This window comes from Aedes aegypti, chromosome 1 (genome assembly GCF_002204515.2).
Source record: "Aedes aegypti strain LVP_AGWG chromosome 1, AaegL5.0 Primary Assembly, whole genome shotgun sequence".
Lineage (NCBI taxonomy): Eukaryota > Metazoa > Arthropoda > Insecta > Diptera > Culicidae > Aedes > Aedes aegypti.
This window is the reverse complement of record NC_035107.1, coordinates 80,583,737-80,610,629: the sequence shown is the minus strand read 5'-3', so window position 1 is coordinate 80,610,629 and position 26,893 is coordinate 80,583,737. Positions and strand designations below refer to the sequence as shown.

The 26,893-nt window shown below is 38.8% G+C and overlaps 1 protein-coding gene across 1 annotated transcript; it reads right to left on the bottom strand.

Moving 5' to 3' along the window:
* Positions 1-906: 906 nt before the first annotated feature.
* On the bottom strand, positions 907-20,827 carry LOC5566496 (TBC domain-containing protein kinase-like protein). The gene is made up of 4 exons (XM_001650831.2): positions 19,607-20,827; positions 2,076-2,878; positions 1,513-1,784; positions 907-1,450 (listed from the first exon to the last, which is right to left on the bottom strand). The coding sequence occupies exons 1-4, from the start codon at positions 20,665-20,667 to the stop codon at positions 992-994; spliced, it is 2,595 nt and encodes an 864-aa protein (XP_001650881.2). The 5' UTR covers positions 20,668-20,827; the 3' UTR covers positions 907-991.
* Between the last annotated feature and the right edge of the window lie 6,066 nt (positions 20,828-26,893).

Here is a 26,893-nt window from a genome sequence, read left to right as displayed (position 1 = left end):
TGCATTTAGTCGCGTTTTGGAGCCCGATTTTCTCACTGTGGACTGGTTTGACAGCCGATGGAAGCTTTTGAGCAGATCCTTTCAATTTGTTTGCTTTGCGCACATTTACACATTGTCGGTAGACATGTACACCCGGCTGATGATAAATTTTGTCGTAAAATACGGAGGCATATCGATAGAGGAAGTTGGACCTACTCCCAGCTCCTTGAGAAACTTCGGTCAAAAAAGATTCACTCCCTACAGGCATGACTATGCTCCAAGTAGAGCTGCAAGTAAACACTTGTACCTAGACATAGACAACTTAATATGCAATCCCTCTCAGCAATGTCAGCAATCATGTACTGACAGTATTAGCAGGAATAGCGCCTAACTATGTAGGATAAGTGTGACAGAAATTGATCCCAATGACTGCATATTGATCCTACTCACAATAATGAATCAGAAGTCATTTTACCTTGCATATTTGTAGTATGCATGTGAAAACAGGAGATAAAGATGGAACTGCTCCCGTATATCATAGGCTGACAGTGCCAAACAAACTATTCTCTATCCCTCACCGTTATCAACAACACCATATGCTAACCGTAGGTAACTGATTTATATCCCTTGCATTTAGGAGGATTCCCTAAAACGGATTTGTTGCTCGTTGCGCATTTATATACTACACAGGAATGATCCCCTACTAATCGTCACATGCCTTCAACAGGACACATCAAACACATGCCGTTCATGCCAGCTGTATTGAATTGTTTTCAAACCGCTTGAAAGGTCACTCAAGGTTGAACCTTAATTGATAGTTCCCAAAGCGGATTATGTTGAAGAATTTACTAATTGCTTTCTAACGATTTGGGTGTTTAATTTATGAGAACCAAATGAGATTTCTTTCACAATAGAAGATATATTCAATTGCACTCTATGAATATGTAATTAGTTATAATATAACACAAATTATCACGTCAAACATCGAATAGAAAAATTAAGCTTCCTAAGATTATTCAACAAAACTAGCGATATTCGGTACGTTTTTGGCTAACGTATTAATATAATCGAAAGTCTGCATCATCAGTTTATCGTCGACGCGGTACAGAAACTCGAAGCCCCGATTCAGGACGCAAACGTGGGGAACGTGACAGTCGACCAAAAATTTAGCAAACAGCAGGGCGTTCTCGTGCGAGGGACTTACAATGACGACCACTTTCCGACGTAGAAATGCCTCCAGTTTCGGTACATTGAGAGTGTCCAGGCGGGGTTCCTTCAGGGACACCGAGCTGAACGGAATGTTGATGCTGTTCTCGATCGATACCCGCTTGTGATCGAGATTGGTTCGCAGATCGAGAACGGCCACGCTGGCCGGTCTGTCGCGCATAAGCCGGATCAGATCGTACTTGCTGATGCGGGGGTATAGTTCCGTTTGGACCTCCCGGTGGTCTTCGTCGGTGTACTTGAGATCCTAAAAGGATTATGAAAATGTTAGTAATCGAACATTGCTTATAAATAGACGCTTAAACTTACAAAGTCGCTAGGAGGATCTTCTTGCAGGGCATACTTCCGGTAGGTGATGCTCTTCGGGGTGAATTGGTACATCTTTTCGGAGTCGTTGACGCACGTTTCCATCACAATGTCCGGCAGATCGCTGAACAGTAGAATGCATTCGTTGAAGCCCGACTTGAGCAGGGTGCTCTTTAGCTGCTTCAGGATGGCTATACCGATGAACAGCGGGTAGGAGTGATCACCGAGGATCAGTTTGTCCCATAGGTGGAATATCTTGTGGAGGGGGAATACATCTGGAAGAGAGATTGGGAGTAAAACAACTTGTGATTAGACATGGCATAGGTTTGATGAAATTGATTGTTAAATAAATGAAGGTTCAGAAAATCTACTCTCAATGATTTCCGGTTAATATAAAATAGACGAGTCTTTTCAATAAGGAAATAAATATATTTATGATCAAATTTCCTTGCTAATTGTTAACGCTTCAGAATGAATTGTAATTTTCATGTAACTCAAAACAGTTTGGGAATAAAAATCTCTAAGAGTTTTGAATTGCCACACTCTTAATCAAACAAATTACTCACGGCTAAACATGGTCAGGAACCATGGGATCGCGTACAGCTCCGGAATGAAGTTGATCCCATGCAGGTGCTTGGCCAGGACCGGTTCGTGGAAGAAGATCAACTGGAAAAACTTCACCAGATACTCCTTGATGATTGACGAATTGTCCTTCAGGAAGAACAGATGCAAATACTTCGGAATGAACTTGTACAGGCTGAGAAAGGCCCGCTCTTCGTTGTTGAAGTTCAAGTACAGGAACGGCGCAGTCAGGGAATCCAGCCCCTGCCAGTACACGTACTGCGGATGGGCCGTTACCCAAGCTTTCAGCAGCCGTTTCAGCTTGTTGTGGCCTTCCTGCGATGAGAGAAGTTCGTTGTACTGATGGCACCGTGGAATGTCCACCTCGATTTGCCGATCTGTGTGAGTGGGGCTGCACTTGTCCAACCGTTCGTAGAGGCCATTCTCGACCACGCCCAGCAAACAGGCCCAAACGTGACCCCGAAACGGAGGGGGAATGTCCTTGCTTGCGAAGCTTTTCAACAGATCGTGAGTATACGGGTAACCATGGAGCAGTGTTTTGAGAAGCATGATCCGATGGAACTGGTAAACGGTGTCACGTTCCCGAATCACGAGGGGGAGATCCGTTTTGAAGATTGGAGATTCTAGGTAGGAGTTGGTGGAGTAGATCAGTGGCAGGTAGTCCTCTTCGGGTATTTTTGAGAATCGCTCCAGCAGAATGTTGAAGTTGAGGAAAATTATACGACTGTCGTGGAGGAAACTTTGGCTTTTTGGTGGGGATATTGATTTTCCATTTAGAAGGACCAAGCTAGAAAGAAAGAAAAGTTATTAGGATGCTGAAGAAATAACGCATAAAAGACATGGAAGACTTTGTTACACTATTTTACTCATATAGTTTGATGCAATAGATCAATTGTCGAAATTATAACGTTTTCATGCACCTCTAAATTATCAAAAAATAAACTAGGCTACCGGTGGACGATCCGTATTGAAATTAGTATGCATTAAGTCTTGCAATCTCAAATGATATGTTCAAATAAAAGAAGTCGGAAATGCGGTCCCGTCCCGGAGAATCAATCCAAATCTGATGTTGATTCCTATACTGTAACATATACAATCCTGTAAAGATTCTGAAGAGAATCTTGGATGGATTCGGCAGAGAATTTTGAATGGTTCACAAGAAAATCCTGGATGAATTCTAAAAATAATTCAGGGTGTATTTTGAAGATAATCCTGGATGGATTCTGAAGAGAATCCTGAATAAATTCTAAAGAGAATCTTGGATGGATTCTCAAAAGAATCCTGGAAAGATTCTGTAGAGAATCTAGGATAGATTCTGAAGAGAGTTCTGGATGGATTCTAAAAAGAATCCTGAAGAGATTCTGGAGAAAATCCTGGATGGATTTTAAATAGAATGATGGATTTTAAATAGAATGAATGAATTCTCATGAGAATCCTGAATGGATTCTGAAGAGAATTCTGGATGGATTCAAAACAAAATCGTGGATAGATTCTGAAGAGTAACCTGGATAAATTCTGAAGAGAATCCAGGATGGATTATCCTGAAGGAAATCCTGAAGAAAATCCTGGATGGATTCTATAGAGAATCCAGGATGAATTCTTAAAAGGATCCTGGAGAGGTTCTAAAGAAAATCCTGGATGGATTCTGAAGAGAATCCTGGATGGATTCTGATTAAAATCCTGAATGGATTCGCAAGAGAATCATGGATGGATTCTGATGAGTATCTTGGATGGATTCTGACGAAAGTCCTAAGTGGATTCTGAAGACAATCCCGGATAGATTCTGAAGAGTAACCTGGATAAATTCTGAAGAGAATTTTGGATGAATTCTCAAAAGAATCCTGGATAGATTCTGAAGTGAATCCTGAGTGGATTCTAAAAAGAGTCCTTGAGAGATTCTGAAGAAAATCCTGGATGGATTCACAAGACAATCCTAGAATGATTTTGAAGCAAATCCTAATTGGATTCTGAAGGGAATCCTGGATAAATTCTGAAGATAATCCTGGATGGATTCTCAGAAGAATCCGTGATAGATTGAGAAGAGAATTCAGGATGAATTCTAAACAGAATCCTGGATGGGAAATCTTGATAGATTCTGAAGACAATCCAGTAGGCGATTCCAACGCACAATTTCTTCGAAGAGAAGAAATTTTCTTCCATAACTCACAAGCAAGAAAATTTTCTTTTCTTTGAAGGAAATGCGCGCCGGAATTCGACCAGAGGATAGATTCTGAAGAGAATCTTGGATAAATTCTGAGAAAATTCTGAAGTTATCCTGGATGGATTCTCAAAAAATCCTGGATGGATTCTGAAGAGAATCCGGAATGTATTCTGTAGATAATCTTGGATGGATTCTGGAGAGAATCCTGGATAAAATCTACAGAGGGAATTCTGGATAGATTTTGAAGAGAATCCTGGAAGGATACTGAAAAGAATCCTGGATGAATTCTGGATTCTGATCAGAATCTTGTATGAATTCTAAAGAGAATTCTTTCATTTTCATTTTCATTTTGCAGCGTTTGGTGGGGCAATGAGAGCGCAAGTCAGTTCAAAGCCGGGGGCAGGGATAGGTAATGGCCGTAATAGTCTATGCGGACCACTTGAACACCATCGGAAATGATAGGAAGGGTTGGGGTAGGGTATAGGATATTGGAGAAGACTTGACACAGTAATGCGATTAATGCTGCAAAATGTAAATGTGCTGAGAGCAATTTAATTTAAGTTTTGAAGTTTGGTTTGATTTATTAAAATTTCAAACAATTGTACAAGAAAGAATGAGCTGATCGCTTTATATAAATTTAATAAACAACAAAGTAATAACAATATGAGAGTGATGCTAAGAACTGCTTATGGCACGATGCGACGCTTTAGGAGCTTTTGATAATGATTGAACATTACTATAAAGAACGCAATTCAATCGATGGTGACAACTGTACAAAGTTTATCTGTTTTTATCATGTACAGATATCAAATTACAATTCAGTTCACTGATTGGCGGTGCTGATTTATATAAAAATATTTGATATTATTAAAATGAAATGTGTAACTTACTCATGATGGTCATACTTCCCTGACCAGAATTATTCTGTTTTGAGCATCTTTTTCGAAGCTATTCTATCCAGTTATCCATTGACTGCTTACAATTCTGAAATTATTCTTATTGTGCATGCTCATGCATTATATTAGTAATGATCATAATCATGCAACAGATAAGAAGGTGAGAAAGAGAGAATTAGGAACAGTGATTAGTAATGAATAATTATGTAGTTTTGTGAGAATAATAAACAATTAAACAGCACTAATGAATAGCTTAAAAAATGACATTACAGCATAGCTGAGCCTTTCGGATCATAAGACCGATGTATAAAAATAATTTGTTTCGAAATTGTCCGCGTGGTCTTCTAGTGCCCCTATTAGATCAGAATTAGTCATAGACATACATACCGAATGCTCGCCATGACCCTATGACCAACATTTGTATATGTATAGCCTTAGCTGATGCGGCTTTTCTAATAGGTAGTTTTTTCACTCATTGATTGTCTTCAAAACCTTGTCAAGTATAGAAAATTGATATTGTTTCATTTATTACTACATTGAAACTACCTTGTACTTATTGAGTATTAGGTATTATTTTATGTTTAGCACTATTGATATTATCAAGGCCAGAATTCTCAGTGAGTGAAGAATTTTATAGTACTAGAACACCATAGAAGATCGCTAAACATTACCTAATCATGGAACGGCTTTTTGCTCTATTATTTTAAGTAGATGCTATTGATCTCCCTTTGCTCCTATCCGCAACCCGGTGCACGCCCCTTTGGTTTTCGAAAACCTCGTAGAAGATTACAAACCGTCAATGTCATTCCCAATTATTACCCCACATTGCACATTCAAGGGTCTGACTGTGCTCCTAACCCACCCTCAGTTTGTAATCTTCTCGCCAGTTTGAAATTATATTTTCCCGAAGTGAAAGTAATTTTGATGAGTGATAGCCGTACTATGCAGTAGTTTAACCAGAATCTTTAGGTCAGAAGACAAGATCTAAATTTTGTAATAAAAAGGTTGCCATTGCTTTGAAATTCACCCAACATCTAATCAAAGCTACTAACAACAGCGATCAATTATCAAAACTCATCGCTCCCTGGAAAATATAATCCCAAGCCCAGGGAATTCTAAAGAGAATTCTGTATGAATTTGGAAGGAAATTGCGAAAAGATTCTTATATGAAGCCTGGAAGGATTTGGTTGATATTACTGGAGGGATTCTGATAGGATTACTGGAAGAGCTGTTATTGAAATCCAGAAAGGATGCTGATGAGAATTCAATATTTTTCTGAGACTCATTGAAAGATTCTGATGATATAATTCTCTTAGGATTATGATTAATAGAATTAAAATTTCTGATTGATAGAATAGAATACTCTCAGAATTAAATAAATTCTCATCAGAATACTCTCAGGATTCACATCAGAATCTTCTCAAGATTCTCTTCAGAATCCTCTCAGGATTCTTTTAGGACTTTTTTTTAGATTCTCATCAAAATCCTTCTAGGATACTGATCAGAATCCTTCTAGGATTCTTAATACTCATCATCCTTCTGGGATTCTTATCAGAATCGTTCTAAAATTCTCATAAGAATTCTTTTAGAATTCTGAAGAAAAACCTAAAGAAATCTTTAATGCAACTTTGTAAGGAAATCCCAAAGTAATCTCTGACTAATTCCTGATGAACTCCTCCAAGGATCTCTCAAAGAATTTCTGGACTCTTGATGTTATATTGGAGGATTTTTATTTATTGAATACTTTATAAATCGAATCCTGCGATAATATCCTGAAAAATTTTCCAAATGAAATTCTTGAAAAACATTAGACATTCCTGAAGTAGTTTGTAAATGTATGTTCGGAGGAATAACTGGAATAATTGCTGTAATGTTTGCTGGTCTGAAACGTTAAATGAAGAAGGGTCAGTGTTCCCTTAGTGGACAGTCCCCTATAGTCGCACTAGTGGCTTTTTACGGCCGTTTTGCTATGAATCTTTTCAACATATTTTTTGACATGAAGGTAAGGAGCTATTTATCTAAGTACCATTGATACACAGCTTGATTTTGTTCAAAAAATGATCGATATAATTAGTTTTGCTTAAAATTTGAGCTCCCTTGCGCCTATAGTTAACCTATTGTTCCTATAGTAGCACTACTGAGAGAAACTATTTTTTATTATACGAAATAATTAATGAATTAAGTACTTTTTTACATCAAACGAAAGCTTTTGATCCACACTTTGTAGGAAAAATATAAAAGCTTTGTAAAAATACGGTTTTGATTAGTATTTTGCCAACGCCGTGATGCTAGTGCTACTATAGGAACAGAAATTAGAAATAGTGCTACTATAGGCACATGTATTCCTATAGTGGCACAAGCGATAATAAATGCAAACATATGAGTTTTCGCAGTTTTCATATTTTTCCCACAAAACCAAGATAAAAAGCTTCCAGATGATGTAAAAATAATGACGCTAGCGTTATTTTTCGATTTTATACGAATATTTATTCTTAGCTATGCGGCTATTGGTACATCGACCCTACTGAAGAGTCACCCTTTAAATTACTAGAGAAAAGTTTGAAAAAAAAGCAACTACAAAAGTAATCCTTGGTTTAAAAGCTGGAGAAATATCTAGCCCGAAAAATTTCTGAAAGCAATTTATGAAGAACGCATGGTTGAGTATATTCGAGGAATTCCTGCAAGAGCTCTTATATGTTTCCTGGAATAATTCCTAGATGAAATGCTGAAGCAGATCCTGGATAGAACTGCAGGAAATGGAATTTGGAAAGAACTGTATATGAATATTACGCAATTATTAACTGAAAAATCTGCGTATAAACTTATGGAAGAATTCTTGTAAGGTTTCAATAATCCTTTGTTGGTTTTCTTGGATAGAATCCTGTAGAAATCTTTGAAATATATTCTTGAGTAATAATTAAGGTATTGGTGGAAGTCAAGGATAAAATCTCAAGGGGAAAACCCAAGGTTGGGAAAACTTCTAGAGTAATCCCTGGGGAAATTTCTGGAGATAGTAGCGTTGGAATGCTCAATAATTGACTAGACCAAATTCTAGAGAAATTTCTCTAAGAATCCTTTTTTTTTTTTTTTTTTTTTTTTTTTTTTTTTTTTTTTTTTTTTTTTTTTTTTTTTTTTTTTTGGCGGTAGCGATAGGGGTAGTACTGGCACTCTTAATCTGCCCTAAGCTCCTTCCCAGCATTTGCTTTTATGAGCCTCTATTGCGTTCATCATACAGACGTTCCTAAGCAATGTTGCTCAAATGGTCACTGTGTACGCTAGCAGCAATCAGCCCTTGCCGTAGTTTTGCAGTCTAGTAGTTCAAAATACTATCAAACTATGATAAGGCTTGAAATGCTACTAGAGTGGTTAAAGTGAAGAACGAAATAGTTTTATTAAAAGGTCCTCATTCCCCATTTCATTTCATCACTCACTATCGTCACTTTTATTTTCGACACTATCACGTATATCACCGATTATCACTCATCAACATTCGTAATACACTTCAGATATACTTTCTATTATATCACTTTTCACATCACACCATTTTCATATAAATCTGTTAGCATTACCATCTGTTAGCATTACTAAGTAATTTAAAAATATTCAATTTAAATGTATCATTATTTTTGTTGCTGTAGAGTCATTACAATTCAAACTACGATTTAGCACTATGATCAAGAAAGTTACATTAAAAAAAAATCAATTCGATCCATTCTTCTGCACTCGCTGTCATTATGTATTAATATTTTTATCATGCACGTTTGAAGAACTAGGCAATTAAGTTTATATTCAGAAAAATGATTGCACAATGTATTATGGCAATTATTAAATTAGTAGAGTTCACATCATTATTATTATATTTTTAACAAAACTATCAGAATCACTTCACCTTAATTTTCAAATTTTCATCACTATAGATTTAATTATAAAATCACTATTAGCACCTTCACAATCACTAAATTTAATAACGACGAGTGTAACGCACAGTTCCACCAAACACCCATTCTTATGTTGCATTATAAAACGATTGATCACACGTTGGCTTCGAAACTTAACCACCATTGCTGATTAGTACAAAGGATGCTACAGCTCGTGTAAACGAATTGAAACATCAAACAACCAGCACTGGTTTATAAGTAACTAATGAGCCCTGGCGGTCCCTCCGTTCGAAGAGGACCTGATAATATGCCGAAACATATTAACAGATCCTCCGCCTGAATGCAGCCGTTTCATGATAAATCATGAACCGTTGAAGGTGTGCCAAAGTATTGGGAAGGTGATATGTTTCACAGACGGGTATTATTATGGTGCACCTTCTACTTTGGCACCGTCAAACCCTGTGATCGTGGCCAGGGAATAATTGACTAGACCAAATTCTAGAGAAATTTCTCTAAGAATCCTTTTTACTCTTTAACGCTCATGGTATCTGTAGATCACCATCACTTTTCGACGAACCTAACATAAGCTACTTCAGTTCGATATTGATATTGGTATGAGATTATAAGTTTTTTAGTACACTCAAACATCCTACTGTATAATTATTGATAAACAATCAAATAACCAATGACTTACAACTTTTAAATTAAGAAAATTCCCAACATTTTTTTTTTTTGACGAATTTTTGTGAGAATAGGTGAAGGAATATCTAAACGAAGTCTACACCCTTGAGAAATCTTTGAACTCTCAGGAGAAATCATTAGAAACGTTCATGGAGATGCTCAACAACAAACATAGAAGGATTCTCATCAGAATCCTACAAAGATTTCCATCGGAATCATAAAAAAATTCTCATAAGTACCCTCTGGGACACTCATCAGAAGCTTTCTGGCGCCCTAGAATTATTCTCATCAGTATTCTACAAGAATTCTCATTAGAACCCTAGAAAGATTCTCATCAGAATCCTCTCAGGATTCCCATTAAAACCCTCTCAGGATTCTAATCAGAATTCTCTCATGATTCTCATCAGAATCCTCTCATGATTCTTATTAGAAACCTCTCCACGGTGCCCCGACAGACTGTTATAATGAAAAAAAAAATTGTTTATCAAAACTTTCAATTAGAACCTTACTAAAATTACGCAATAGCACTGAAAAAACATACAAAACGCTCAAAAAGTTGACCAAACTCTTCTCTACTAGTATACAATTGTTACCGTTGTTATAATTAGAAATATTTACTACTGACTTAACTTACCGGAGTGGCTAAACTATTTTTTTTGATAGTTAACCGGTTGAAGTTTGATTGTTTGTTGTTTTCAATGTAAAATGAATGAAAGGTAAAACAATTAAATTTATGATTAACAATGTTGTTATTTCGAAAAAAAAAAAAGGATATTAGGTAGTACAAATTTGGCACAATAATAGTAGAAGATAAGTCATATGATTACTGTTATAAGCGATTAGAGAAAGTATCAAACGTTTCAAATCTGGAATGATTTGGTTGCTCTGATAGGCTCACGTCAATATCAGAATGAACTTACGCGGATGTCTCCCACGAGGCCGCATACCTCTACCTGATTGCTGCAACTGCATTGCGGCATTCGCACTAAATATCCAGCTCACTGAAATTTGCCGTATTTTTTTATTCGCTTAATAGTTTTCGCTCTTTTTCTTAAATAAATGCGTTATAGAGCCAAGAATCAGCGTTTTATACGGGGCAAATTGGCAATGATGTTTAATTTGGGCATGCTTGCATTCTTCGCCGCACTCTTTGCATTATTATTTAAAACTGATTTACTTTTCGAAACACTTTTTCAGTATTGTACAATAAAGGATCAGGAGGTGTTTTGGCGAAGTTTTTAACAAAAGAATGGATCTATGAAGTCAGATAAGCTCTTATCAAGCAACAGTAATGTCGCATGCAAAGGGTGTAGCAAGTTGCGGGTCCCTTAGCCGGACACGAGTGCTCGACACTGAAGAAGTCTGTAAGTCGCAGACGAAATAGGCCTATCTGTCAAGATAAGCAACATATTAGAGTTTAAAGGTATTTGCTCGCCTTACTAGTGATTTTAGTATTTTATTTTTTGCAAAAAGTGAAGCATTAAAGTTCAATTAGTAGAGAAAATATTGCCCGCACAATCCAAAACCAGCTCAAACAAGAACTAGCTGTGGAGGACAAATTAATACCGAAACTCCAAAAACAAGTAGCCGACTTGACTAAAAAGCTTGCTGCCCTCACACCAACTCCTCGAGCATCACTGCTGCCAAGTTCTCAACCTAGCCCATTCATGGACAACCAAGACCATTTCATCTAACCAAGTCTCTATTGGCAGTCAGGGATCGATCGGGACAGGAACAGTAATGAAACACATCTATCTTATGGAACAGTTGGAATGAGAATGAGTTTATTGTAACATAATTGAACATTAATACATGTCAAACTTCAATGACTGCTTAGATTCTCCAGGGAGCTGCGTTGCAACTCCAATACTCCTCCTCAACGCTGCTTCTCGAGTCCGCATTGCTGTCGTAGTTTTTCAACTCGAATTCTTGAGAAGAGTTTTGTCAAAAGATCGGCTAGCATCAGTTCGGTCGGACAATAATTGTACTTGATCGCTCCAGTCTGCTTCAAATATTGGCAAAATGGAAGCGGGTTGCGATATGCTTCGTTCTGTTACTGAATTTCTCCGAATCCAGCATCTTGAGACAACTTTGATTGTCTTCGTTCATCGTAACGTTGGGCAAATTTTCTCCTAAATCCGTAAGCAACCGTTTCAGCCACAGGGCTTCTTGCAAGGCCTCCGAGAGCGCGACGAATTCTGCTTCAGCTGTCGATAGGGAAACACATGTCTGCTTGCGACAGGTCCAAGAGATTGTTCCTCCGTTGAATTTGAAGATGAATCCTCTATTTGATTTTCGATCTTCACGGTTTTCTGCCCAGTCCGCATCCGCAAATCCGACTAGTCCTGAGTGGTCATCATGTTTGCACAGCCTTAACTTCAATTCGACGGTTCCCTTCAGGTACCGAACAATTCGTTTTAACTCCGTCCAATCTTGCTGGTGGGACAGGATACTTTCCGGCTCATGATGGAGATCGCTGCAGCTATATTAGGCCGGGTGTTGACTGCGATGTACAGTAGTTGGCCTACTAGCTTTTGATACTGCTTGTTGTCCGGGAGAATGTTGTCGTTATAAGTTTGTTTACCATATCCAGTGTCCAACGGAATGTTAGACGGTTTGGCCAGTCCGGCTGATGCAACCACATCTCTGCTCCGTTGACTGAGGTAGAAATCTTCTGCTTCATCACGTTCTACTTCGATGCCCAGATACCACTGAACATCACCGAGGCTACTAATTTCGAAGTACACAGCCAATTCAGATTACCGACCCCAGTAAAATTTTACTGGGTTTTGGAACTACGGTTTTTTCGGTAATTTTTACGATTACCGAAAAATTCCAGTAATCCAAAATATGTTTTGATTGATGGAAATAACTGACTTAGTCAGTAAAATTGTTGAGCGTTTTTACTGGCTTTCCAGTTTCCCATGCTTCATGCTTTGCTTCTCCGGATACTGTTTGTTTCAGAAATCAATACAAATTAAAACCCAATCGACATGAACATGAACATCGACATGCATTTTTCGTACGAATAAACATCTATGGTATGCTTATATCTCAGTGGAAGTAATCGAAAAATGTGTGACAAAATCATTATTTGGTTCGTTTGCATACAAGAGGCAAACTCAATGATCCAGATGAATTTACCTCCTGTATGTAAACCAACCGAATTTTCCAACGTAAGCAGTTAAAATCGTGCTGAGCCTTTTTGGCTGCTTAAAATTGTTGATTTTGTCACTAAATTTCGACTACTTACCACGAGAAAGCGCAAAATAGGTGCAGGAAAAGTTTGGTTGCAATAGCCGTGTCTTCCGGCGCCGGTCGATTCTACAGCAGCAGATTCTCATTTGACACTTTCCCGCATGCGCATCAGTTTGTTTTGATTTGATTTTGACGACAAGTCAGTAAAAAAATATCAACTACTGAATAGTCGGTAATTGTTTTTACTGACTTTTCGGCCTGTTCGGTAATGTTGCAAAATTGGGTCTGACAGCTACCGTAGTTAAGTAAAAAGTAAAAATTATTACTGAACCTCAGAAGCTTTCAGTCAAAAAGCTGAAAGTTCGGTATTTTTTATGATTTACAATTCGTACCCAGTATAAAAAATTACCGAACAAGCAAATCGTGATTGAGTGTGTACTGTGGTTTGATAATCCACTCTTCCTCGCTTGCGACAATCAGGTCATCCACATAGACTAAGATATAGCACCACTTTCCTTTCACCTGTCTGCTGTATAAACAGGGATCCGATTCACAACGCTTGAATCCAGCTTTCTCGAGTACTTCATTGAGTCGGTGGTTCCAAGCTCGCGCAGCCTGTTTCATGCCGTATATGCTTTTCTTCAATCGGCAAACCTTGTTCTCCATATCAGGAACCGCATAACCGGGAGGCTGCCGCATAAAAATCTCCTCTTCAAGGTTTCCATTCAGAAAAGCCGTCTTCACATCGTACTGTTTGACAACCATTCGTCGCTTCGCCGCTACTGACATCAGTGTCCGGAATGTTGCTTGACGGACCACCGGCGCGAATACTTCGTCGTGATCGGTTCCATATCGTTGGCTAAAACCTTGAGCTACCAATCTTGCCTTGAAACGATTGACTTCACCGTCCTTGCCTTGCTTCAGCTTGTAGACCCATTTACAGCCAATGGCACACCGTCCGGCAGGCAGATCCACCAGGTCCCATGTTTCGTTGGAGTTCATCGAATTGAGTTTCTCTTGCATCGCCTCTTTCCATTTGCAGGATGTTGCTTTCTTGAAAGATTTCGGCTTCTCCTGAAACAGCGGACCAGCCATACACACGTACCTTTCCGGTGGTATGCCTTGATTCATCCTTGCAGATCTTCGGACAACAACTTCATCTTCATTGGGTAGCTCTTCAATATTTTCCGGATCGTTCCACACGTCATCATCGTCGGACTCTTCAATGTCAGGATTGCCAGATTCATCACGTTCCTCATTGCTCACCAGGGAATTATTGATTGGAGGAACCATAACAAGATTTTCCACTTCATTTTCATCCACAGGCTGACTGCTCTCCAGGAACTTGACATCGCGACTAATAGTGACTTTTCCACTTTTTGGATCCAGCAAACGATACGCTTTTGAAGCTTCGCTATAACCAACAAACTTGAGCTTGATTGCTTTGCTGTCCAGCTTACCCCGTTTCTCACTAGGAATTTGACAAAACACATCCATTCCAAATCGTTGAATGTGCCCCAGATTAGGTTTCTTTCCAAACCATCGTTCGTACGGTGTTCCAGGGATTGATCGTGAAGGTAATCGGTTTTGCAGGTAGTTTGCTGTCACCACCACCTTCACCCCAGAATCGATGATCCATGTTGGCGTCTATCAGCGTACAGCGGGCCATTTCAACCAAATACCTGTTTTTGCGCTCGGCAACGATATTCTGTTGCGGACTGTACGGCGTCGTGAATTGGCCAGCAATCCCGTTTTGCTTCAGATATGCTCTCATATGCTTGCCGGTGTACTCACCTCCATTGTCGGATCGAAGGATTTTCGGTATCTTGTTGAACTGAGTTCTGGCCATCTCTACGTATTCTTGCAGCTTCTCAAATGCTTCCGATTTCTTCCGTAGTATGTAAACGACTGTATATTTGCTGTAGTCGTCCACAAATGTCAAGAAATATCGTCTTCCGCCAATAGTCTTCGTTCGCATCGGTCCACAAATGTCGGTGTGAACAAGCTCCATCACCTCCGACGTCGTCGATTCGGAAGCTTTCGGGAACGGTTTCATCTGCATCTCACCTTGAATACATGCCTCGCAAATTTCCTTGCAACTGCACTCTTTGACGTTAACTCCTTGAACAAGGTTCTTCATCTTCATGACAGCATCACAATTTCTATGGTCAAAACGCCGATGCCAAGCGTGGACGCACTCACCAGCCGACGTCACCAAAGATGCAGATTCCCGGTATTGCTTGATCATGAACAAACCTTTTTCGACCTCGCCTACAGCACCAATCGTCCCGCTTCTGGAAATTTTGGCGCCTTCTTCATCAAACGTCACGACAAAGCCTTTCGTTGCCAACCGCTTGACCGAAAGGAGGTTGGATTTCATCTCAGGAACATTCTGATTCCAGGGTTATCACTCGGCGGTTGCCTTCACCATCGAGCACTGCTAACTTACCAGTACCGCGACCTTTTCATTGAGCCTTCATGCCATTAGCGACCCAAACAGCTTCCAGAACTGGCTCGTTCAGGTGGTCAAAGAATTCGCGACGATTACAGATGTGGCACGTTGCTCCGGAATCCAGGATTCATTGGGCCTCACGCCTCAACGCATTTCCGGTACAGAACGCCCAATTTTCGTCCTCGTCATCTTGCTGCACCACACTATTGACTTTCGGTTGCCTGGTTGCTTTCGGAAATTTCTTCTTGTCTGCCTTCCATGCCTTGAATTTCTCACAATTTACCTTCAAGTGGCCCGACTTCTTGCAAAAGAAACACCTATCGAAATTCGTCTTGGGTCCAACTTGCAACGCAGCTTCAGATCCATCGTCCGAATTGATGCGACGCTGCCGCTTTTGCCATTCATCGATCAGCTTCCCCTTCACTAGGTTCAACGTAAGATCTTCCTCTGGCCTTGCCTCCAGCGCGGTCACAAGAGTTTCGTATTCTTCTGGCAGGCTGCTAAACAGGATGGATACCAGCCACTGATCATCGAGAACTTTTTCGGGTTGCAGACCATTCAGCTTCTCGAACAGCTCCGTCAGAGCCGAGATGTGGGCTTCCATGTCCCCGTTCTTCTCCAGACGCATTCGACAAATTCTTCGCATAAGGGATACCTTGGTGCTGAGTGTCCTCTTGACATGGAACTTCTCGAGTGTTTCCCAAGCTTCGCGAGCGGATTTGGCCTTCCTAATGTGAATCAGTTAATTGTCGTCCACGGCCAGTCCAATGGTCGCCAACGCTTGTTCATCCTTCGACGTCCAGGCAGCAGTTACCGAATCGGGTTTTGGATCCTTTACGGTAGCCCATGTTCCTTCCTTCATCAAGAGTAACTTCATGCGAAAAATTCCAGTTGTCGTAATTGGTCCCGTTCAACTTCGCCAATGACTTTTCCATCTTCGTGTTTCTGCTCTTCTGTTGAAAGAAATCTTCAAACTTCACCGATCTCGATTCAGGTGCGGCCCATAACCTATTGGCAGTCAGGGATCGATCGGGACAGGAACAGTAATGAAACACATCTATCGTATGGAACAGTTGGAATGAGAATGAGTTTATTGTAACATAATTGAACATTAATTCATGTTAATTCCAACCCCCACAAGACAACACATCAATCAAGGAAAGATAAGAAATTTGTCTCACCACCAGCTAAAAGGAAAGACAACCGCGACATTGGGACCGATGTGGGCACCCGCACTCGGAGCCGAAGTGGCAAACGTATATTTGAGATCTCTCCAACAAGTTCCAGTGTCAATCATGGGAAGCGTGTACCGAATCTTCCAGGTACGGCTAGCAGTACAACCACAGTTGATACATAATGGCTCGTAAAACCCCTCAAAACTCCTCACCGAATCTCAATATAATAGAACGACGACTATCCACCGACGCAAGATTAGACCCCTGCAAATATACCTCTGGGCCCGATCCTGGACAACAATCCTGTACCACGCTAGACTACCAAGATGATAAGCTTTTTGTTGCTGAGGAAAGCAGAGTGTTCTCAGCAACCCCTACACCTCCGAAAGAGAAGCAGAAAAGTGAGACGATTCAGGTATCCAACCCTCAATCCGCGGACCTCCAAGCTCCAATGTCCATCAATTGGAAACTTCTAGCGCTACTATGCGCTGTCGTATCTGATTCTGTTGCCTACGACCACTACAACAACTTGAAACCTGTGCCATCGTCAAGTTATACAAACCCCGATTCGCCAAGTGCGAAGCTCACCACGTCGACCCTGACCAGGGATGTTCCGGATATTTCCGATGAGCCCCTGGCGGCAGTCGACCTGATCAATTTTCTCTCAAAGGCAAGTATTTCTGCAACACATTCCCTAACTGTGAACCGGTATACTCCCTCGAATTTGTCCATCTATATAGGACTCAAATCAACTACCACGCCAGAGTAACAACATCAACACAAAGGAACAAACCAAGTACTTCCCATAACTGCATATTTGTAACATTCGACAAAAGTAGGCATTGAGTAAATGGAATACCAAGTGTGCATTTTACGGCAGTATGGGAGGAAACTAAAATTTCTTAAACTGCCGTGAATCGCAAGTCAGTCCCATCTGTAAAAAGTAGGCATTGAGAAAATAGGCTGTGAAGTTTTCAAACTCGTTTTCCATACTGATATTTAAAAAATTCCAGAAGATTGTAACATGTTCCAATCTTAATTAAACTTTCACAACTTGCTTTTCACTTCGATATCTTTCCGAGAAAAATATAAAGATGATCAAAACAGATTACATTTTTGTGTTTTACGGTGTGAAAGTCTGTAGTGGGACTGATATGTGGTTACTTTTCATTATGGGACAATCTGGCTTTCTGTTTTTTCCAAATTTTTCCGAACAAGTCATATTATTTCTTTAGTGCTGCTGAAAGAGCATTGGAAGAGATGTTGAAAACTGAACTCAACTCAGTTTTGACGAAAATGCAGATGGGACTGACTTGCGATTCACGGCAGTATAATTATCAGGAACTCAAAAGTTCTTATTTGAGGCTGATATTTTGTACAACTCGTATCGCATACTAGGTGAATGGTCAGAAAATAATTCTGATAGAAATTTCATTGCTATCACATTACGAGGCACATTAATAATCTCAATGTGACTGTTATGCGATTATAATTACCAATGTGATAAAACAACTTGGTATTTTTCTCAAATTTTCTATAACAAACTCACAGATTTCAGTAAGCTGATCGAAAGTATTTATCATTTGATGACTCTCCATGGTATTAAACTTAATTTGTCAAAAATGTCGAGTGTGACTGTTATGCAGTTATGGGCAGAGTACCTCCAGCCCAGTTCGCTGGCGTCCTCGACGAGGGGAGGGAGAACGTGTAGTAACCTTCCCCCTCCCAAACTTAGGAGTGGATATCTGGGGGGACTTGAATGAGGCCTTTCACGAGCGCTTTGCATTCTCGTCACTCTCTTGGAATCCAGTCGAGTTGAGCACCACCACATTCGGCCCTTCTAGCAACAGAAACCATTAGTATCCCAGGCCATCGCATTCCAACTCAAGATCCTCCACCCCCTCATCGGCTTCGGGCGACACTGAATGATTCCCTCCGTCTTCATTCACTATGCAGTGGAACATATACGGTCTTCGGTCATAAAATAATGTTCTTCAAGAAACACAAATTTAAAATAAAAAAATGTTCGAGATCCCTCGGTGGATTTTTTTGGGGAACACGTCGAATGAAAGCTTAAAACCTATATTTTCGAATGGTGAAAGATGTAGCGATGCTCATTTCTTTTGTGATAATATTGTTCTACCATTGTTTACTAATGGCAATAACAGTCTTCTGTACTATGTAAACCACTAGCCAGCATCTGGAAGTGGGTACAGCTTTTCAATTCTCTTTCACTTGTAAATTCTGCATATGTTATGTGTCAGGAGTCTCATCAGAACTCTCTCAGGATTCTCATCACAATCCTCTCAGCCTCAGGATTCGCTTCAGAGTTCTTTCAGAATTTTCTCAGGATTCTCGTCAGAATCCTCTCAAAATTCTCTTCACAGTCCTCTCAAGATTCTCATCGCATTTATCTTGGGATTTTCATCACAATCTATTCAGTTTTTGCAACAGATTCATTTCAGGATCCTCATCACAATTAAAAGAATTCTCATCAGGATCCTCAGAGGATTCTCATCAAAACTTCCACAGGATACTCATCAGAATTTTCTCAGGATTCTAATCAGAACCTTCTCAAGATCCTCAACATAATATTCACCAAATTTTCAACAGAATTCTTTCGAAATTCTCATCAGAATCCTCTCAGGAATTTTGTTATCAAAATCTTCTCAGGATTCTCTCCAGAATTCACACAGAAGTCTCTGCATAATCCACTCAGGAATTTCATCAGAATCCTCTTGAGATTCTAATCTAAATCATCTCGGAATTCTCATCAAAACCCTGCTCGGATTCTCATCAGGATCCTCTCATGTTTGTTATCAGAATCCTCTCAGTTTTCTCATAATAAACCACTCAATGATGTCATCAGAATCATCTCAGGATCCTTATCATAATCAATGGAATTCGCTTCAGGATTCTCATTAAAATTCTGTCATGATTTTCATCAGAATCCTCCTTGAATTCTCATAAGAATCTTTCTAGGATTTTGATCAGGAATAAAATGATTGGTTCAAAAGATATGAGCAAAAGAGTGCAACAAAGTTGTTTAAGGATTAAGAAAATAGAAATCTTACTTGGGCAGTGACAGAATCGGCGCCTCACTTTTGATCAATCCTTCCTTCTTGAGCTCCTGCTGCACGTCGCCTCCCGCCAATTGCCACAGATAGTAAATCTCCGCCAAACTTCCACAGTGCTTCTCCAGCAGGGTTATTCCTTCCGGATCCGGTGCCGTGAAGCTTTCCCCTCTCAGGAAGTCGAACGCTTCATGTCCCAGCAGTTCCACCGGTTTGGGACGCTTTGTGAGGGAAACGGTGAGGCATAGATCTATGATTTGCTTTAAAGGGACATCCAACTCTTCGTACTGGTCCATCTTGTTGTGCTCTCGGGCTATCTTCTCAAAGACATTGCCAGGTTTGATCAAACTCAGGACTTTTCTCGTCACCTGGGACACTTTTAGATTGTCCCAAAGCTTGCAGCCCAAGGCCAACTCGGCCAGGATCATTCCCACCGACCAAACGTCGTTTTTGACATTCTCTCTTGAACCGAGTAAAACTTCTGGACCGTGGTATTTCACGTTTCCAATGGGGAAGGAAACGTACTTCCCACTGTAGGTCATGTAGTACAATCCATAGTTATACAGCTTCACGCAGAAGTCCCTGCTTATGAGAACGTTAACCGGTTCCAAGTTCCTGGCCATCAATCCTTTTTCGTTTAGATGACTCACCGCCCTTAGCATCTGGTATCCAATCCGCAGCAGCGTCTGCTGCTTATTGTTCTCCCCGATAAAAGTCTCCGTCAGCGGACTTCCAGCAAACTCCTGCACGATAATGGTCCTTTCGTGTTTCCCCCGGATCACATCCAGATACTCGCACAGATTTTCATGCTTCAGAGCATCTCCTCTCAGAAGCTGTGACCGACCATAAATCCCAATGGAGTTCGGCGTCAGCGGTAATCCATTGCTCCCGCAGCACTCGTCACTTGGGTGCGACTTGGCGAAGAACGTCGAAACCGAGATCCGGTAGTTCAGTTTGGCCGGTGCCATTCCTGATGCCGACAAAGAATTGCCCCGGCAGAAAACACTGCTGCTACGGTTTTGCTCGCGCTGCTGTTCGATCGGGGACGTCGTAATGCGCATCACCACCACTGAAGAACCCTCCGAAGGCTAGAGACAACGATACGGAACTTTTATGGATATTTGCGGCCGGAATAACGGAACAATCCGAACGAAAAACGCCCCTTTTACGGGATCCGCGGGAATGTTTACAATCACTCACTGCTGATAAGAAAAATTTTGACAGCTGGCGAGCTTGTTTTGACAGTCAGCTGTTTTCGGGAAAACTACTGCGGGTTCGGTCGAAGAGGTCAACCCAGAAAAGATGCTGGATCAAGCGTGTGATAGAATAGAGCGTAAGTAAAATTAGTAGTCCAGTTGTTAATTACACCTATCGTTTGTCTGGTGAGTTGCACGCTTACTGTCAATGATGATGTCACGCTACACGATAAGTGTTCATCTGCAACAACCAGACAGCTCACCAATCCACCGCGAGGTGGATCGTGCTGAGTTGTTGAGTTGAAGGAGAGCGAAAGAAGGAAGGCACAAAAGTCTGTTTGACAGCTCTGCAGAAAGCGCGTGCGCACGGACAGAGCGCGTGCGCACGGAAAGAGCGCCAGTTCGGCTCGATTTGCAATGATCGGTTATTATTATTATTTTTTCGCTATTGGATATTCTATGGTTTGGTTGATCGATGTTTGTTTTAAAAGCAGCTCCACTTATTTTGAAACATATTGCCGTGTACAATAGTAGACAACACAACTAATTTAATTAAAATAATTTGAAATTATAATTAGTACATATACAAAAGGGGAAGAACGTTTAGGCTGGTTGTGCATTACGATAAAATCTCTTAACATGAGCAATGCTTGTTGTTGGTTCTTGTGGAAGGATCAACATGTTCGGCTTAACGAATCTTATTTTAAATATCGAATAACACCACATGCAATTGAACAAAAAGGATGTGATTACAATAGACTTTTGATATTTTCAATTCTGAACCACCGCAAAAAAAAAATATTGGGAATCAAAATTCTCCTGAGAGGGATGATGTGGGGGAGGCTCATTCTAATTAATATTGTCGTTCAATTATGGGGATAAATTAAAATTGTTATTGTTCTATACATACTTATTTATTATATGGTATGGTCGGTGTTCAGACAGACTATGGTCGGTGTTCAGACAGACTGAACCAAGTGTTTTTTTTTCAATCGAGTAAGAAAAATGTACCCCAAACAAGTGAAACACAAAATATTATAGATATTTACTGTAATAATGGAACTTATCTATTTGATAATACATTTGCATCAAAATAACATGGAAGATTTAAAATTGATGGAGTTCTTTACGTATCCTTAGAGCTCCAAAATTCATCTAGTCTGGTCTGTCTAAACATCGACCATATGATTCTCAAAAACTCATGAGAATGGTATTTTACTCTTTGAACTGTTATTTAATTTGGATGTGTTTAAAAGATTCATAAATTTAATTTATTATTGATGTTACGAGCTATGTCTGTAGTTAAACTTAATGCTACACAAGAAATATATTTGAATCAAAGTATTTTTATATATAAATCATATGAAAAAAAATGTTCCAGAAAGTACTCTAGAATTCTTTGGGAGCGTCTCCCGGGATTCTTCCTTAAATCATTCATGAATCCTTTAAATCCTCTCTGGGATTGTTCTGCTGAAAATCTTGAGATTATTTCTGAATTTTCTTCCAGATATTGCTTTGGGATTCATCCAAAAAAAAACGTTACCATTCCGGTATTACTTCTGAGATTCTTTCGGATATCCCATTGCGATTATTCTGGACATCTTTTTGGATTTTTTTGCAGAACTCTGTATGTGATTTTGCGTGTATCTCGTTAAGGATTACTTTTGAAATCCAGGAAATTAAATTCTTTGAAATTCTTGAAAATTGTTTTCGAAATACTATGGAAGATTTTACCATAAATCCTGATGCAATCCATTTGGATATTTAAAGAGGATTTTATCAAAAAATGTACGACTCTACTAGAAATTCTTCGAGAATTCCTCCGAAAATAACTCTAGATTTTTATCCGGAAATACTTCTGGTATTCTTATGAGAATGCCTCTGGTATTCTTCTGAGATTTTTACGCCAATATCTTTGAAATACTCCTGGGACTCTTACAAAAATCCTGTTGGAGTTTTTTTTTTTCGAATATCTTTCTATTCTAAATTTTTCAATAAATTTTGCTGGGATTGTGCTGTAAAACCTGCTAAGATTCATCCAAAAATACGACTGTCATTCTTCCGGATATCATTCAAGAATTCCACCGGAAGTTTTCGTGAGATTCAACCGTAAATCGTTCTGGTATTTTTCAGAAATTCCATTGAGATTCTTAAAAATATCCTTCTGAAAAAATTTCTGAGAATTGTTTTAGGATTATAGAAGTTATTTCGCCAGAATCCCTGAAAGATTTAAAGGATATTCACAGACATCCAGAAGATTTCATGAATATTTTCCAGAATAATTCCGATGTCCAGATGAAGTGCAGAAAGATTCATGGAATAATTTCAAACGGGATTTTCGGAATCATTTGAAAGTAACTTTTAGAAGATCCTCAGAAAAAGAAATCAGTAATCAACGTAATCGAAAAAATCTCATTATTTCAAGCAATGCTCGTTGGTTCATGTCGAAGGATCAACATGTTCGGCTTAACGAATCTTATTTTAAATATTGAATGACACCACATACAATTAAACTAGTATGTGATTACAATTCTGAATCACCGCAAAAAAAATATTTAGAATCACAATCCTTCTGAGAGGGATGATGTGGTGGATGCACATTCTAATTAAAATTGTCGTTCAATTATGGCGATAAATTAAAATTGTTATTGTTCCATAAATACTTGTTTATTATAATTACTTGTAAATATTGATACAGCATATAAAAAGACATTGGTCCAGAAATTACTCCAGAATTCTATGGAATTTCCCTCCTGGGATTCTTCCTTAAATCACTTATGAATCCTTCAAAACCTCTCTGGGATTGTTCTGGAAATCTAAAGATTATTTCTGATTTTTCTCTAAGTTCTTCTGGAAATCACAGAATACTTACAGATATCGCTTTTGAACTCATCTAAAAAACATCGTTAGCATTCCGGTACTATATCTGATATTCTTTCGGATATCCTTTGTGATTCTTCTGGACATCTTATTGGAATATTTGCATAAATCTGTATGTGAGTTTGCGTTTATCTCCTTAAGGATTACTTTTGAAATCCTGGAAATCAAATTCGAATCGAAATTCTCGAAGATTCTATCGGAAATTCAATGGAAGATTCTAACAAAAATCCTGATGCAATTCTTCTGGATATTTTTAGAGGATTTTGCCAAAAAATGTACTACTACTCTACTACAAATTCGTCGAGAATTCCTCCGAAAATAACTCTGGCCTTTTTCCGGAAATACTTCTGGGATTATTATGAGAATACCTCTGGTATTCTTCCGGAAATCACCTGAGATGCTTTCGGAATCCCTTTAGAATACTTTCGAGGATGCTTTCGAAAATCTTTCTGAAATTATTCTAGAAATGACACTGAGATTTTTACGTCCATATTCTTGAAATTTGTCTGGGACTCTTCCAAAAATCCTGTAGGAAATCTTCCAGATATCTTTCTAGCATTCTTTCGGGAAGCCTTCTGGGATACTTTCGAAAATCTTTCTGAGGATCCTTCAAATCCTTCTGTTAAGGATTCTTGCAGAAATTCTTCCCGAATTACCTCTAGACTCTGGGAGTTTCCTGAATTTTTCAAGAAAACTGTTATTATTTCGACTATCTCTCTAGGATTCTTTCGGAAATTCTTCTACAATACCCCCAGATTTCTTTCTGTTATCCTGCTGGAGGACTTCAAAACATCTTTCAAAGATTCTTCCAGAAATTTTACTGGAATTTTTCTAGAAATTCTGCTGGGATTCTTCCGTAAAACCTGCCGAAATTCATCCGGAAATACGACTGGAATTCTGCTTGAATGATAAGCATTCAAGAATTCCACCGAAAGTTTTTGTGGGATTCAACCGTAAATTTTCCTGGTATTTTGTTTAAATACATTGAGATTCTTAGGGAAAAATATACAGGATTCTTAAAAATATCCTTCTGAAAATTCTTCTGGAAATTGCTTTGGAATTAAAGGAGGATTTCCGGAAGAATCCCAGGTCGATTTACAGAAGAACCACAGAGAAATCACTAAAATATTATTAGGGAGATTTCTAAAGGAATTATTTTAAGGATTCTCAGGAGAATTTCGAATGGATTTTGAATGTTTTTTACAGTGATATCCAAAAGAATCCCAGAAGTTATTTCGCAAGAACCCCTGAAGATTCAATGAAAAGTCACAGACATCCAGACGATTTCATGAATATTTTCCAGAATAATTACGATGTCCAGAAGAGCTCCAGAAAGATTTACGGAATAATTTCAAATGGATTTTCCAGAAACATTTAAAAGTCACTTTCAAAAGATGCTCAGAAAAAGAAATCAGTAATCAAAGAATCTCATAGGTATTTTTTTAAAGTCCCAGTGACTGTCCGGTAGTTTTCTTGGAGGATTTCCATTTAAAGTCAAGAGGGATTTTCAGAAAATTCTGCCAAGGATTTAAGAAAATTTTCAAGGAAAATCAATGATAAATCACGAAAAAAATCAAAAACACTTCCTTATGAATTTCCATAAGAATCACAGAGTTTTTTTCTCAAAAAATCTTAGAAAAAAATTCTAAAGAATCACGAAGGAATTTTCGGAATAATTCTGGATATACAAAATTATCTCAGGCAGAAACAATAAAATCAATAGCAATAAATCTGTAAGAATATAAGGAGGATTTACAAACAATTACAGAAGATTTTCGGATGATTTCCATAAATAAAGATTTAAAAAAATCCCCGTCATCTGGAAGATTCTTAGCAGGATTTTCGGAAGTATTCCACAGGGATTTCTGGGAGAATTCCATTGGGATTTACAAAAGAATTCCAGAGGAATTTCCGAAAGAATCCCAAGAATTTGCACGGAAGAAAGTGAAGTGAAATAATAGATTTTTTTGATTATAGTCTCAGGCGTCTTTCCGAGAATATTCTAGAATAATAGGTATAATCTAAGACATTTTTCGGAAAGAATCTCAAAGGGATTTTGAAGAACTTTCAAAGAGTTTCACGGAAGAAATACTGAAGAATAACGAGGAAAATATCAGAATTTAAGTAATAATTTCGATTGGATTTCCAGAAGAAATCCCGAGAAATTTTGTGAGAATCCCCGAACCCAGATTTTTAAAATAGATTCCATTACACTGGAAAGCAATCATTAAATCATTTTCGGCAGAATTCCAGAATTTTACGGCAGAATTCCAGAATTTTACAGCAGAATCCTGAAAGGATTTCCATAATAACCCAAGATGGGTTTCTGGGATAGTCCAATAGGAAGTCCCAAGGAGGTTATTGGAAAAATCAGAGCGATCAAAGAAATAACTACATACCGTTAAGTCACCAGTCACCGTGCGGCCTCCATTCACCGTGCACATATACAAATTCTTACAGAATATTCATAAAATTTTCACAAATTATTCTTTTGTCAGCAAAATAAGATAAAACTGATGAAATGAAGTAGTTTTTGTCACAAAGCATTTTGAAAAACCTAGTTTATGCAGTCAAAATCATGTGAATTCTGTTTGATAATGAGATTTTTCAATACTCTTAGTAGAAACACCAAAAATTCACATTTTTCGTTTTAACGTTAGAGCATGAAATTTTTCAAAATTTCAACAAGTTTTCACTGTGGATACTCTTAGTAAGATGTGTTTCATCGTATGAGCCTTGAGATTTTATGCAAATTAGAATTTTTTATTGTGTCTCAGGGGAAACCCAAATGCACGGTGAATGGACCCAATTCAGTATATATGGTTCCTATTACCGTGCATTAGTGTAAAAGGCATGAAATTATTCGATAATATTAGATTTATTGTTATGTCGTGATTTAACTACTTCATATTTAGTGTTTGAGTGAATATGGAATGATTTGGACAATACAGTCAAACCTGTTATAATGATTTTAGTGAAAAAATAAATATTGTTTGTTTCGTTCACAACAAAACGCGCCGCCAACTTTCGAACAGAATGAAAAAATCGTCGCTAGCAAACTAATCAAAGGAGGTGATTTGCCTTTGTGTTGGCAAGACTGGTGAAACGTCAAATGCCAGAAAATAAATCAAAGCAGGTGATATCCCATTATGTTGGTAAGACTGGTGAAACGTCAAATACATAGCTGTTGCTTGGCTGGCGACAATTTTGG